Source organism: Xyrauchen texanus, chromosome 22 (genome assembly GCF_025860055.1).
Source record: "Xyrauchen texanus isolate HMW12.3.18 chromosome 22, RBS_HiC_50CHRs, whole genome shotgun sequence".
NCBI lineage: Eukaryota > Metazoa > Chordata > Actinopteri > Cypriniformes > Catostomidae > Xyrauchen > Xyrauchen texanus.
The window spans coordinates 14,104,599-14,119,666 of record NC_068297.1 but is presented as its reverse complement, the minus strand read 5'-3'; the positions used below and the strand labels follow the sequence as shown (position 1 = coordinate 14,119,666).

The 15,068-nt window shown below is 37.1% G+C and overlaps 1 protein-coding gene across 1 annotated transcript in view; it reads right to left on the bottom strand.

Moving 5' to 3' along the window:
• Window positions 1-3,042, bottom strand: part of ttc27 (tetratricopeptide repeat domain 27) — a 126,309-nt gene extending 123,267 nt beyond the window's left edge. The window contains exon 1 of the mRNA XM_052153802.1: window positions 2,794-3,042. Coding sequence (XP_052009762.1) covers window positions 2,794-2,866 — 73 coding nt within the window. The 5' untranslated portion in view covers window positions 2,867-3,042. The remainder of the gene's footprint in view (window positions 1-2,793) is intronic.
• Window positions 3,043-15,068: the final 12,026 nt, after the last annotated feature.

Genomic DNA, 15,068 nt, shown 5'->3' with positions numbered 1-15,068 from the left:
GGACTCGTTTTACTGTGGATATAGATACTTGTTCTACCTGTTTCCACCAGCATCTTCACAAGGTCCTTTGCTGTTGTTCTGGGATTGATTTGCATTTTTCACACCAAACTACGTTCATCTCTAGGAGACAGAATGCGTCTCCTTCCTGAGCTGTATGATGGCTGGTCCCTTGGTGTTAATACTTGCATACTATTGTTTGTACAGACGAATGTGGTAACTTCAGGCATTTGGAAATTGCTCCCAAGGAAGAACCAGACAAATTTCTCATGTCATGCACATAGGACAAAGTAGATGTCCTAAATAACATGCCAAAACTACAGTTTGCTAATATGAAATCTGTGGAGTGGTTAAAAAGTTGTTTTAATTACTTCAACATATGTGTATGTAAACTTCTGACTTCAACAGTATATGTAAAGTAATATAATTTTTTTTTTTAAATCATTATATGCCATTATATCTAAATCATATTTTATTGTTTATTTAAAAAATATGACAATATATGAATTACAAAAACAAGTGAAAATGTAAAACTGACAAACAAAATTACCAAAAACAGAAACATATTTTAAGCATTTAGAAATATTTTGATATATAAAATAATGTTTTCATGGCATTCATACGTTTTTTTAAAGCCTTAAAAGGAAATCAGTTTATCCCTATTTTCTTATTTAATTTTTATATTTGAAGTTAAATAAGTAAAAATTACTTCTTGCGGTGTATGAAGCACACATGCAACCTTAACTTATAAAACTCTGGTTTAACTACTTTAAATGATGAGTAGCTCAGCTTGGTAAACTACAGTTTCATAGAAACTTACTCAACACAGAAGAGAAAAGAAAATACACTTCAAAATATGAATACATTTTTCTTTAGAATTATTATTATAATAAACTATTTATTTGTAATAAACTTGCAGTTTATTTGCACCAATGTTAGCCAGAATATTATCCAAACACTTATTAAAATGTTTGTAAGGGTCTGTGCTGCGGTCTCCAAAAACACTCCACTGCACATAACCTGACCTTAAAACATTCCAAATGCATATCTGCTATTCCTGACAATAATGAATTTGTGAGGACATTATATGGAGAGTTACATTTAAAGTTTATTTTTTTTTAATAAATCACATTTCAGATTAGATCTGCAGAAACAAAATGGTGCCACCTCTGATGTGAGTGATGTAAGCAGCACTATTTCTAGAAGTACACTTTGCTTCCAAAAAGCACTTGGACGCCGATATCTTCTGAGAAGAAAGTGGCATGAACAAATGTGACTGAATGGGGACGGACTGAAATAGTTTTACTGAAGATCAGATCGACATCTCATACACTACCATGTGAATTGCACATTAATCGCTTCTGACCTTGATGTTTGGGAGAGCGTGGGGTAGATGTTGAGAGAAAGTCAGAGACAGAGGAAGAGAGAATAGAGGATGCATGGGGGAGGAATGCAATACAGGATATATACAAATGCACAAATACAAAAACTAGGAAGCCAGTGCGCTTTGCTTGGTTAACACTCTTTGTTTTAATGTCTATCGGTATGTCTGGCAGCACTGCTAAGTCCAACAGACCGCCCGGACAGGTCCACCTTCCTTTCAAATGGGGGCGTTCACACAGGTAACGTACTTGGGTTGAAAAACAGCTAGAGGGAGTGCGTCCAAATGAAACAGAACGCAGGGGGGTGTCAAATAGTTCAACTTCTTTGGACTAGAACGCAAACGCTCACAGTGCAGCGCAACAGCAAATTAACTGGAAATCCAAAGCATGTGTATAACAATTAAAATAGCGCAGACTGGACGTGTCCAGTGTGAACGCCCACTAGTAACCTCAAAAAAGCGCACAGTGCTAAAACACCCAATAACGTAATTATGCGGAGTAGACATGTGCAAGGGGCTGTTCACACCGACCACGTTATCCCGTCCGTCAGTGTTGTTTTAAATTTGTTTTCAATGTAAACGCGCATGATGGTCGTCTATGAACGTTGCGTAGCATCTTGCTGTTGTTCCAGCGTCTCGCGCAAGAGCTCGCCGTTTTAGACCCAGTGTCAAGTTAAAAAAAGAATTTCAGCTGCCAACAACGCGTCTCGAGACACCTACTTTGCTCCATTTGTCGCGCTGCGTCTAGCTTTTTAGTGCAATAACACGTTCGGTCTGAACGGCCCCTCACAACGCCTAAACACAAACAGCATTCTCTCGCCAGTATATCTTTGATCAACAGGATACACACGCGTCTCGTGAGCTCTGTACTCCGATGTACTAAAGCTGAACACATTGACCTCTCCATACACAATGTAAATGACAGAAACACAGCAGTCATGCTGTCCGATAGTTGTCAAAACCCCGCCAAGTTCACAGTCAGCGGACATTCAAATTGAATTGGAATTTATTAAAAGGATATCCTTTTGAGATGTAACATCTCATTTTCGAGGGGGTCCATCTGGACATTTTTGATTGATCCGTGGGTCGGTGTTGTGCGAGAGATGTCAACACACGTGCGGCACTTTAAAACCACGTGAGAGTGTGTAACTGCTGAGACCAGAGGTGTCCAGCAAGCACTGACCAACGCGCAATATATTCAGACCAGTAACCACGCTCTGACTCTGAAGAGTAAATACAGATTATCAACAGTAAATGGGTGCAACCATTAAACCTCAGCTAATAGTATTATAATCATCTTATACCAACAATATTTTAAACGCATAGCAGCTTAAATTTCCAACCAAATAGCTCTAACGTATGCCTCATCCCAAATACCTTGCAGGGTGTCTGCTACGATGCTTTTCGTCTCTTACCTGTGGTGCTGATGCCGCTCTGTTTCCAGTCCGGACTCTGTCCGCCCAGAACCGCCAGCTCAAGCATCATCATCGTCGTCGTCAACCCTCAGTAAAGAAGTAAAATACGCGTCACGTCGATAAAGAGTGGCTCCGGCTGTGAGTGTGAAACGTGAAGAGCTCGTGTGCTCCGCTGTGATACCGGCTGCCGTTCACTGCTCGCTGTAATGGGTTTGATTTCTGCACATGTGCTGCAAGTGTCATCAGTGAGCGGCCATGACAGAAGAGCGCTGCATTATGGGAAACAATATGAGGCAGCGCAGCTAAGGGAACGTCGAGATTTGACCAGACGCGCAGATTAATGAAACTTAAATTGAAATAAAGGCTAAGCAAAATCTAATTGTGTTTAAAACAGCTTCTTTATGATGGAAAACTGTCATCACACTGTTAATTTGCTTCCATAGTCATAGTTCTAGCATATTTCGCAACGTCGTGTTTGTGGTAGGCCTATGACCAAAGCCATAAAATGGAAATTCTGTCATCATTCACTCACCCTCATGACATCCCAGATGTGAATAACTTTCTTTTCTGCAGAATACAAAGATTTTTATAAGAATATTTCAGCTCTGAAGGTCCTCAAAATGCAAGTCAATGGGTAACAAAATTTTGAATCTCCAAAAGCAGATTAAAGGGTTAGTTCACCCAAAAATGAAAATCATCCCATAATTTACTCACCCTCAAGTAATTGTAGGTGCATATGACTTTCTTCTTTCAGCCAAACACAATCAGAGTTATATTAAAAAATATCCTAGCTCTTCAGCTTTATAATGGGAGTGAATGGTACCTTAGATTTTGAAAAAAGCACATCCATCCATCAAAAAAGTTATCCATATGGCTCCAGGGGGTTAATAAAGGCCTTCTGAAGTGAAGCGATGCATTTTTGTAAGAAAAATATCTATATATATATATATATAACTTTATAAACTATAATCACTGACTTCCGGTAAAGGCTGTTCATGCGTTCACAGGCTTCCTCTATCCTCTGTGCTTTCGCGTTCATCACTTCTCAGCGGAGCTTACACTATGCCTACGTCATATGTCTGAACATATGTTCATCTCTCGTGAATGCGTGGAATACGGCCGTTTTTTGGCTGAAAGAAGAAAGTTATATACACCTAGGATGGCTTGAGGGTGAGTAAATTATGGGATAATTTTCATTTTTGTGTGAACTAACCCTTTAACAGCATAAAAGTTAGATTTAAAACTCCAGTGGTTAAATCCATGTCTTTAGAAGCTATATAATAAGTGGGGGTGAGAAACAGATACATTTGTTTTCAATCAATCTCCACTTTCACTTTCATATTCTTCTTCTTTTGTTTCTTGCGATTTTCATTATTTGTGTGTATTGCCAACTTCTTGGCAGGGAGAAGAATTTATAGTTAAAAAAAAAAAAAAAAGGATATAATATAAATACACTACCGGTCAAAAGTTTTGAAACAGTTACTCATTATATATATATATATATATATATATATATATATATATATATATATATATATATATATATATATATATATATATATATAAATTCTTCACATTTTAGAATAATAGTAAAGTTATCAAAACTATGGAATAACACAAATGGAACTATGGGAATTATGTTGTGACTAAACACAATCCAAAAATAATAAAAGTTGTGTTATAGTTTAGCATCTTCAAAGTAGTCACCCTTTGCCTAGAATTTTCAGAAATGTACTCTTGACATTTTCTCAACCAACTACTTGAGGTATCACCCTGGGATGCTTTTTAAACAGTATTTAAGGATTTCCCATCTATGTTGGGCACTTATTGGCTGCTTTTCTTTATTATTTGGTCCAAGTCATCAATTTCAAAAATGTTTTTTTTTTTTTTTTTGTTATATAATGAAATTAATTAATATGGTGTCACAATTATATTTTTTATCTACAAAACTAATTTCAAACATTTAAGCATATGCCTTCAGATCAAAAGGTTTTTAAGATCATGAGAAACATTTTAGTCAAGTGTTTCAAAAGATTTCACCGGTAGTATATATAGTACGTTGAAAAGGATACATTCAGTATATATCTAAGTATATAGAGCTGTTCGGGTTGTAGTCCACAAACCCGGAAGATAATTTGCCATGGGTTCCCTCTAGATTTTCCTATGGGGTTTATAATAGGAGTTTTGTATTCATGAGTAAAATAAGGTCTGTGGTAAACATTACTTGACAATACGTGGACGTTTTGTTCTACTACATATACAGTACTACACACTTTCATAACTCAAACAAGAAGTTTTAAGCCATTTTGAATTGCATACTTTTTAAAATATTTTTATGTAATATATGTTGTAGAACAAAACATCTACGTATCGTCAAGTAATGTTTACACCCTGATCCTTAACTGTTCTATGAAAACAATGTAAAATTATTAAAAATACTCAAGCTCTTGAGACATTAAAAGACAAGTGCTCAAGCTGATGCCCCTGAGCAGCAGGCCGCAAGCCAGGGAGCCGTTTTGTCCAGAGAAGTGAGGAAATTTCAGCAAGAATTGTTGAACATTCTGGCTATACTGACGAAAGTCGTTACTGACTTCGAGGATCTTGCTGTAATACATCAATCAATCACTGCCATGGAGACAAAATTCACTGAGGTGGTTACAAGAGTGGGGGTGTCGAGAAACGGATTGATTATCTGGATTAGTTGTATTTTTGACGCACAATCTATTTTTTCTAATGTCAAAATGTCAAATGTTAATATGAGTTGGATTGTCTATGGGCACCCCATAATAAGAAGGAAGGTTATTTTTCTTCTTAAACTTAAGAAATATGATATAGTGTTTCTTCAAGAAACGCATCTTTCTCTTCAGAAGCTGAACATTTTGGGAAGATATGGGGTGGACATTTTTTCTTTAGTGCTGGCTCAAGTAAGAGCAGTGGAGTCATTACATTGATAAGTAAACATCTACAATTCAAATGTCTCAAACAGATTAAAAATAAATTAGGAAGAGTCATTATTGTTTTAGCAGAAATTCAGGGGCAAAGGTTGATTTTGGCTAATATTTACTCGCCTTTTTTTACGTACGATCAGTCCATAAGATTTATTCTAGAATACATTTTTTTATATATCCATTTGTTGTTGATTGCTCAATTGGAAACATCTTCAGTCTCAGTCACAGATCATGCCCTGGTGAGTTTAGAGGTGTTGCCACATACGGAAAAAAAATCATATAATTGGCAATTTAGTGGTGGTGGTGGCACTTTGAGTGTCAAGAAAAGTGCTATACAAATGTAAGGAATTATTATTATTTGTATTATTAATGTACCCATTTTGCAAAATCCTGAATTTCAACAAATGTTAAAGACTAAAATTAATGTTATATGGAGACCAACTGGTCCTCAGTATCCTCTGTGGGCTTGGGAGGCACTTAAGGCAGTTCTTAAGGGCCGGATCATACAGTATGCCTCATTTACCAAAAAATCCAAAGCCTGAATACTTGTGGAGTTGGAAGGGAATATTAAAAGTGCCGAGGCAGAGCTGAAGCGCCAAATGTCATCTGATGGCCTCAGAAAATGGACCCAATTGAAATATAGATATAATACTATTTTGTCACGGAAGGTGGAGTTTTGGCTATTCAGGGCAAGGCAGTTATACGTTGAGTTGGAGGACAAAGCAGGGAATCTTTAGACTAGATATATAAAGCAGAGAGTGTCTTTTTATACCATTCCCTCAGTGAAATCTGCTGGTGGTGAAATATTTACCTCGGCCAATGATATTAATAATGCTTTTAAAGAATTTTAGCTTGATCTTCATAGTTCCATGTCTTTGTCTACTGATGAAGATATTATGAAATTTGTGGAACCATTAGAACTCCCTAAACTGACGATTGAGCAAAACAATTTGAATGATTCTGAGATAACCTTGGAGGAGCTTGGCGAGGCTCCTGGACCAGATGTTTTGCCGCAGAATTTTTTAGATCTTATGCTACAGATCTGACTCCAATTTTGTTAGAAGTTTATACGGATTCATAAAAGAATGGAAAGCTCCCGCCAACCATGACGCAACCCCGGATCAGTCTGATTCTAAAAAAGGACAAATATCCAAGCGAGTGTAAGAGTTACCGTCCAATTTCCCTGATCCAGCTAGACGTAAAAATATTGTCAAAAATTCTGGCTAACCGATTAAGTAAAGTTATGACATCTCTTATACACATACTGTAGATCAGGTGGGGTTTATTTGAGGCCGGAGCTCTTCTGATAACATTAGGCATTTCATCAATATCATGTGGTCAGTGGTGAATGATCAGACTCTGGTCGCTGCCATCTCACTTGATGCCAAAAAGGCATTTGATTTGGTAGAATGGGATTATCTTTTTAAGATTTTGGAAATATATGGGTTCGGGAAAACTTATATTTATTGGATTTATATAGATTAAATGACTTTATAGTCACCCGGTATCGGCGGTACAAACAAATTGATTAATTTCAGATTATTTTACTCTAGATAGGGGCACCTGGCAGGGTTACCCTCTTTCTGCCTTATTGTTATGGCCCTGGAACCATTAGCAGCAGCGATAAGAAAGGAGTATGATTTTCCATGGGTGGTGGCGGGAGGTATGGTGCAAAAGCTTTTGCTTTACACAGATTATATTTTGTTATTTGTCTCCAACCCTACAAGATCTATGCCATGCCTCCACAGAAGTTCACAGGATACAGAGTCAATTGGTCTAAATCCAAAGCTTTGACTTTGACAGCACACTGCCCAGTAACAGCTTTCCAGCCGGGTGCCTTCCAGTGGCACAAACAGGGCATTAAGTATTTTGTGCATTTTATTCCCAGCAAATTTGTCTGATTTAGTTCATTTTGATCCCTTAATAAAAAGGTTTTCGTGCAATGTGGGTAGATGGGCTTCATTACATTTATCCATGATTGGGAAGGTTAATGTTATTCAAATGAATTGTATTCCAAAATTCACTACCTGCTACAATCTCTCCCTGTATATTTCCCCCTCTCTTATTTCAAGAAATTCTATAGCATAGCAAAGTCCTTCATTTGTAATGGTAAATGTCCCAGATTACACTTCAGTAGGTTACATAGCCCGATTGACAAAGGTGGGCTAGGCCTACCCAAGATTTTATTTTATAATTATGCATTCGGTCTCAGGTATTTGGCTTCCACCTGAGAGAGCCCCTCCCTGGTTTTGTATTGAACAGGAAGTTCTTACTCCTATTTTGCCATTGGAAACCTTTCAATCAAACTAACTGGAGAAGTTAAGTTGCACAAAGTTATTTCGCATTTGCAAAAGAGTACAGAGTGTTTAATTCAGACATTTATTTAAATGTTACCTCAAGCATATGGCTGAACCCTAAATTATGTAAGTCCCCTTCCCATTACTACACTCAATGAGCTATATGAGAGTGGAGTGTTGAGATCTTTTGAAAATTTGGTTCAACATTTTGGGAATCCCAAATCTCAATTCTATAGGTATTTACAGCTGCGCCACCTGCTGGCGATGCCAATCATAAGATGGAGATGCAACCCATGTTTTTTTGTGGTGTGTTAAAATCCAATAATTTTGGTTGAAGGTTCAGAGTTTTATGTGTGACGTATTGGGCACTCAAATTTAATTTTGCCCCAGACTCTGTATTTTAGGCTATGGGGAAGTCATCAATATAGGGGATAAACACATAAAAAATTGGGTCCTGACCAGTGTTATGATAGGCAGGCAGATTATTTTAATGGGATGGAAGTCAGCTGGATCCCCCTCATTTTGGGAGTGGTGCATGGAGTTGGGGAGGGTGGCAGCTTTCGGGAGGTGTAATGTAGAAGGCTGGGGATCTGGGATTCGTTTGATGGGAAATGGGTCAGGGTGGAGTTGGTGATTGGGGAGGGGAAGGGGTAATAGTGGGGGTTAACATATAAACACTGTTGATACAGTGTATATACTTTATGTATTACCTTTATGTATTTTATATCAAATAAAAGAATATGCCTAGTTAAACTGAATGCTGAAAGAGTGAGTCAGAAATTGTTCTCTTTTTTTATTTTATTATTATTTTATTTAAAGAAAATTTGGATAATTTTCCATTTCATCTTTGTTTCTGTCAAATAATATTATTAATCTTTCAGTTTTTCTAATAAAGTGCTTGATTATTTTTTTAAATAAATTTATGACATTGACTAGGTAGAGAACTCTGCATTTAAAGCTTCCAATGCAAATTAAGTATGCATCTGTCTTCACCAAAGACTGACTGTAAGCATAAGGAAACCTGAGGGGCCTGTTGACCCCTGGATCCCTCCTGCTTTGTTGTATCCCTCTGATGCTCCTGGCAGCAGTAGAAGGTCATTCTTTTTATTAAAATCAAGCAAATGATTTGTCTTGATTAAGCTGAGTGGCAGATGATTGCTGGAGTCCTGAAGGTCTGGCAGTGTGTTCTGAGTATTTGTGTGAGTGTGTATTGAAAAGACTCTCATGTATAAGGAGGGAACCCAGAGGATAGGACAACTCAAATGCAGAGTGAGGTTTTCTGATGATTAGACGTGGATGTAGGAAGAAATCACCGTAACAATGACAGTGACCGTGATATCAAACATGACATTAAGCGTAGGTCAACCTAATCCATGATTACATGCTCGTTTTGTTCAGAAAAGCCTGTGCACAGACATGTTATTATAGTGACTTATTACATGTTTCTTGTGTTGGTGCAAGCTATTTTTTCCTGCTGATTCCCTGCTGATATAATGACATGAAATGAGGAGTTGAGCCACTTATTGTAGCTCATTGAAGATGACAGAGAGAGGTGTATATTACAAAAGGTATTTTCAAATAAACACGGAAGCTCAATTATCTTCAGTTGTTAGCAAACAAAAAGGCTTTAGACTGCCTTTTAATGGCACTTTTCGATCAGAAATCACAGCAGAAATGTATAATAATTTTCTTCTTTTCAATGCATTAATATTAGTTAGAATAAATCAGAATTGGTGAATTAATGAGTTAATTCATTCACTACTACTAATTGTATATTAATTAGTATTTCTGTATTTAAAAATGACTTATATTTATGCCTGGTCACACCTAAAATGAGATTTGAGCCCAATTTCAAGACTAAGGACAGTATAAATGTAAAGAGAACAGAGTTCTTTTTCACTCAGTTCTCTTTTTAGTCAACATAAAGGCATCTGGGTCTTTCAATGATGTATGAAATCACCCTAATACTCAGGACGGTTTATCGTTTTACAGACTTTTATATTTATTGATACAGTCAATAGGTCAGGAAATGGTTGGGAGAAGGGGGCATGGGATTGGAAAATAATATAGCTAACCCAAAGACTAATCGGGTGTTAAACACTGCCTTTTAAGAATGTTCCTCAAAGAAGAGATCTTCAGTACTTGGTCTCCAATCTAAAAGTAAACTTTAGTGGTATGAACAATTACATTTCTCAGCTTGCACCACATTTCACAAAAGGAGATGTAGGTAAGTATGTCACTGTGCACGGTCCGATGCATGATGCGAAAGTTGTGTGTGCAAGCACAAGCGATCACCTGTGTTCCATGACTGCTACCGGACACCTTTACACATTCATAATGATTTACAGTATCTCAGTGGCCACTGGAGTCTCATTTTCCAAACTGTCAGCAGCACTCTGTCTTTCAAATGATTGAAGCAATTTTTCAAGGTCTCCGATTCCTCAGCTTCATCGGTTGCAGCTTGTTTGGGGAACAAAGGGATGTATGTCGACCATCCGACACAACACATGGCAACACCTGCAGGGCGCAGAGAGCTGTACTCAAACACAAACACACCACCCAAGGGAGAGCTCAGTAGAAGGGAAAGAGGAAATATCTTACAATGAACAGATAAAGGCAGAGAGAAAATCAGCAGGTAGAAAAAGACTGCAAGAGAACATCAATGCAGTCTGTAGAAGATATAAAACAGAGGTTAAAGACAGATCTTTCATAAAAGATTATAAAAAAAATTCTGCAACACTTCTGCTCTCTCGCTGTCTCTGCATGTGATGAAGCATCAGGGCTGGATTACTGAACCTTGACTGGCCAGTGGGGCCCTGGGCTTTAAGGTTGCGGAATCCAGTTTGGCGATCCCCCACTCGAAAACCCATTAACAATGAAACACACCACCACTCCCCAACCCAGGTCAACAACTTTTGGAGGGGGGCCCTTGGAGATAATTGACTCCGGGTCCTTTGCAATTCATAATCGGTCCCTGTGAAGAATATAATAGCATAAAATAGCAAAAAGTAGTAAACTTTGTAGTCTAGCTCATTCTGCTATGTTTGTGCTGCATACATGAATACCTTAAAATCGTGTAGCATGTTGAGCAGAGATTTGGTAATACATTTCTTAGCAATGGGTCTTCCGATTTTCAGACTGATCATACACTGTAAATCCAGTGACAGGAGGTCAAAAGTTCAAACCGCTTCCCCCACTTGGCCGAATACAGAAGTGTTGTTGAACGTATGGGCATGTGTGAGCACCAGTTTCTGGGTGAAATGTCCACAATGTACTGCCAAAAATTAGTTGTAAAGTCAGTAGATTTTAGTTATAAATCATGTCCAAAAGTCAACAGGAATGCATATTTTATTAACCCATACACCCTAACTCAACCTAACATGAACCTAAACCTAACTGTCAGTGGAGTAAAACATTTAATTTTAACATTGCTTACCATTGTTTATGTGAATGCCGTTACTTCCTAGTTTCCATGTGACCAGAACCTGTCTCTTAGATTGCTTGTCAAAGGGAAATGTGAATATGTTTGAATTGATTCACAAATATCTGATGGGGATGGCGTTTGTCAGTAGACGGCAGAATGGGGTTAATTTCGGTGTACATGAACATTTGGAAGCAGCATGTACATTTTGCAAGAGTATAACTGGTCCTGCTCGAACCACTCAGAGCTGGATTTGAACTGACGAAAGCCAGAGGTGGATGGGCTAACAAGGATGTTAAAGGCCACAGCCCCTAGTGCACCTCTTGAGGGCAGGGGAGTGAGGTTTACACACTGTACAGCAGTCACCAGCTGGCTCCCTTTACACTCACCCCCCTAAACATCACTGCCATCCGGGTCACGGCACCACTGTAACCGATCCTACTCGACCCAGGATTCAAACCGGGGTTTCCGGCCTGGGAGGCAAGCACACTAACGAGGAGGCTAAAGGCTACAGCCCCTAGCATCAGTCACTAGTGCACTTCTTGAGGCTAGGAGAGTGAGGTTTGCACACTGCACAGCATGTACCAGCTGGCAGACATTTAAATGGATGAAAAACTCACATATAAACACTAGAATCAAATATTGTAGGAAGGACAAACGGCATATATATAGGAACCAGAATATCAAAGAGATTTAGTGGAGGGCTCTTTTGACTTGGGATTGTAATCAACCACCTAGTAACCACTCTGAACACCCTAACAACCACTCAGAAGCACTAGCATCAAGCACCACTAACATTTTCATGTTCAGAAAAACAAAATCTACTTTGCTTTGTTCCCTTATTTACTCATTGTTTGCAAGTTTTTGTGCATACAGTACCTGTGCAGTTTTTTATGTGTATGTACTGTTTATTACTCAATGCTTTGGCAACATTGTGTTACTCTATACAGTCATGTCAGTAAACCTCATTTCAAATGTGAATGGACCCTTTCAGAAACCCTTTTCACAGCATGTGGTAAAGCATTTCACCCTTTTCTTTTTAGCAAAACTTTTGCAAAATGATATATTGTAGTTCATTACAAATACTGTGGCGCTTCCTAGGTGAAATATTAACTGTGTGGGACTAAAAGCTAGTTTCATGTTTTCCCAAACTGATAAAGGTTTTAAGGTTATTACTATAGGAGTTTTAAGGCAGCAAAACCAACCTCCCTACCTTAAACCCACCTTACTGATACATTGAATCAAATGTGAAGCAAACACATCAATTTGCTGTTTTTCTAACTCCACCTCAAGCTGAATTGTGAACTCTTCAGGACTTGGGAACTGGCCCTTTGCATCAGAAGTGCAACACTCAAGCTGGCAAATGTAGTTTCTTAAAGTATGTAAAGCTAATGTTAAACGTATCCACTTACAAGTCATGACCTATAGTTAAAGTGTTTTAAACTGATAATCTCCCATTTTACTCATAACATTGTTACCAATAAACTGCTGCAAAATGCACTCTATAGGAAAACTAATGTAATTAATTCTATGAGACCACAATGCAATATTTTAATCATATACTGCAAATTTATACCATAATTAGTTTTTTGCATTACCTGCCATTCATTTAAAGAAAACAAGTCAACACAGCTGCTGAGGGAGTGACAGTAAATTTGGCATATTTCTCTTTTTTGACTGTTGTAATCCACCATTCTATTTTCCCATCTTTTTGAAAGATCTTGAATTGTAAGAGTGTTTTTATTTATTTATTTTGCTGTTGGAGCAAAAGGGAACACAAATATAGTGACACATAACCTGTGAACCCTCACACCAAAAGCAAAAAAGGATGACATCCTATTTTAAAAGATATATACTATCCCAGAGAAAAACTGCACTGTGGAATCTACAATTTGACAACCAAACTTATAGGTCTTCGATGCAGGATACAATAAAATCCTGAAACAAGGATATACACCCAACATTATGATAAATCAGAATATAGAAGACAGAAACAGCCCCCTGTGCTCACATACGGCTTGCAGAAATACATCATGACCTTGGTGATCACAACCAACTTGGGAGAATCCATCTGAACACCGTACATTACATGTGTAAATGCTCTCAGGATCGCAATTGCATTCCCAAAAATAAACTAGATCAATAGTGTATAGAGATTGTTTGCGCACACACACTCATTCATTCTTTCATGTTCATCAGATTCATTCCCACTCACAACACGAGATACAGGAAGATCAGAAGACATATTAAAACCTCTTCTAAAATGCTCAGATTTGGAACAGAACACAGCATTTGTCTCTATTCACTCAATTCTTATTGTGTCTTGCAAAGGCTTTAGAAAGATCCAAACTATAGAGCTTATTTGAAAAGCTGGAAATTATTCCATTTTGGAGCACCACAAAACAACTTCAGTTTGGAAAGTAAATCTTTTTGAACACTGTAAATGCATGTAGACATATGAGGATGAATATCAGTTGAGAACTAAATTCCAATAGCTTTACCTGCGATAGTTCTGTAGTCTTTATGAGATGAATGTCCTGAACATTTTCAAGAAATGTCAGGGTCACGTCAAAAAGTATCATTTTCATTATGGTTTATAATGAGAATTAAATTGTTCCACATAACAGGAATGCGAATTTGGGGGACGATGTGCCCAAATGTGAAAATTATTTCATAATGAAATATTTTAATAAATCAAATGTCTTTTTAAGTGAAATTACCCAGACATTAATTTGTGAGATTCCCTCTTAAAGGCTCTAAGAACACCAGTGTTACTGTAATCTGATTAAAAAAAAGCAATTAGTTACTGTAATCCAATTACTTTGTCAAAACAGTAGTGTTTACATTTTAAATTCTTATTATTGGATTACAGACTTGCAATGGAGTTCATAATTAATACAAATAAAAAGTAATTAATATACATTACTTGGGTAACACATTTCTAAATATATGTAGGATAAATGTAAAACTTGAATTATATTGTTCATGTGTCAATCATGTGTTTGCATTTCTGAAAGCAGAAGAATGTGTATTGACATTATTTTGAATTCGGTAAATGGAAAAATGAACATTTCTGTGAAAATAGTTTTAGAAAGTATCTTAAAAGTGAAGTAATTAGTAATGTGCAGTTTTTTTAAGAAATTGTAATCTATTTATAATGTTTAGAGAAGAAATTAGTAATATATAATGGATTACTTTGAGCAACTTACCCAACACTTATGAACACTAAATTAATAAACTGGAACACACTTGAAATGCATTTTACAAGTGTAATGATTTTATAAGTGTTTTATAAGTGTTTCACTTAATCATATCATCTAGTGCAATATAATTGCAATTCTGCCTCCTTTGTGAGTAACTCATGCTGGAGACATAAAAATAAATAAAAGAGGATAAATTAAAATCTGCAAGCACAGACCAAAATTAACATATATTTCCAAGCAAAGTAAAACAGGTTGCATTTATTAAACTTGCACTTAAAAGCAGAGAGAGGGCAAAAATAAAACGTGCTATTGATCAGCCTGAACAAGAGCATCCAGTCATAAGAGCACTTCTGAACATCCACGTCAGGCTTTATTATTGAAGTGTATACAAGTCTGCTGAAACCAA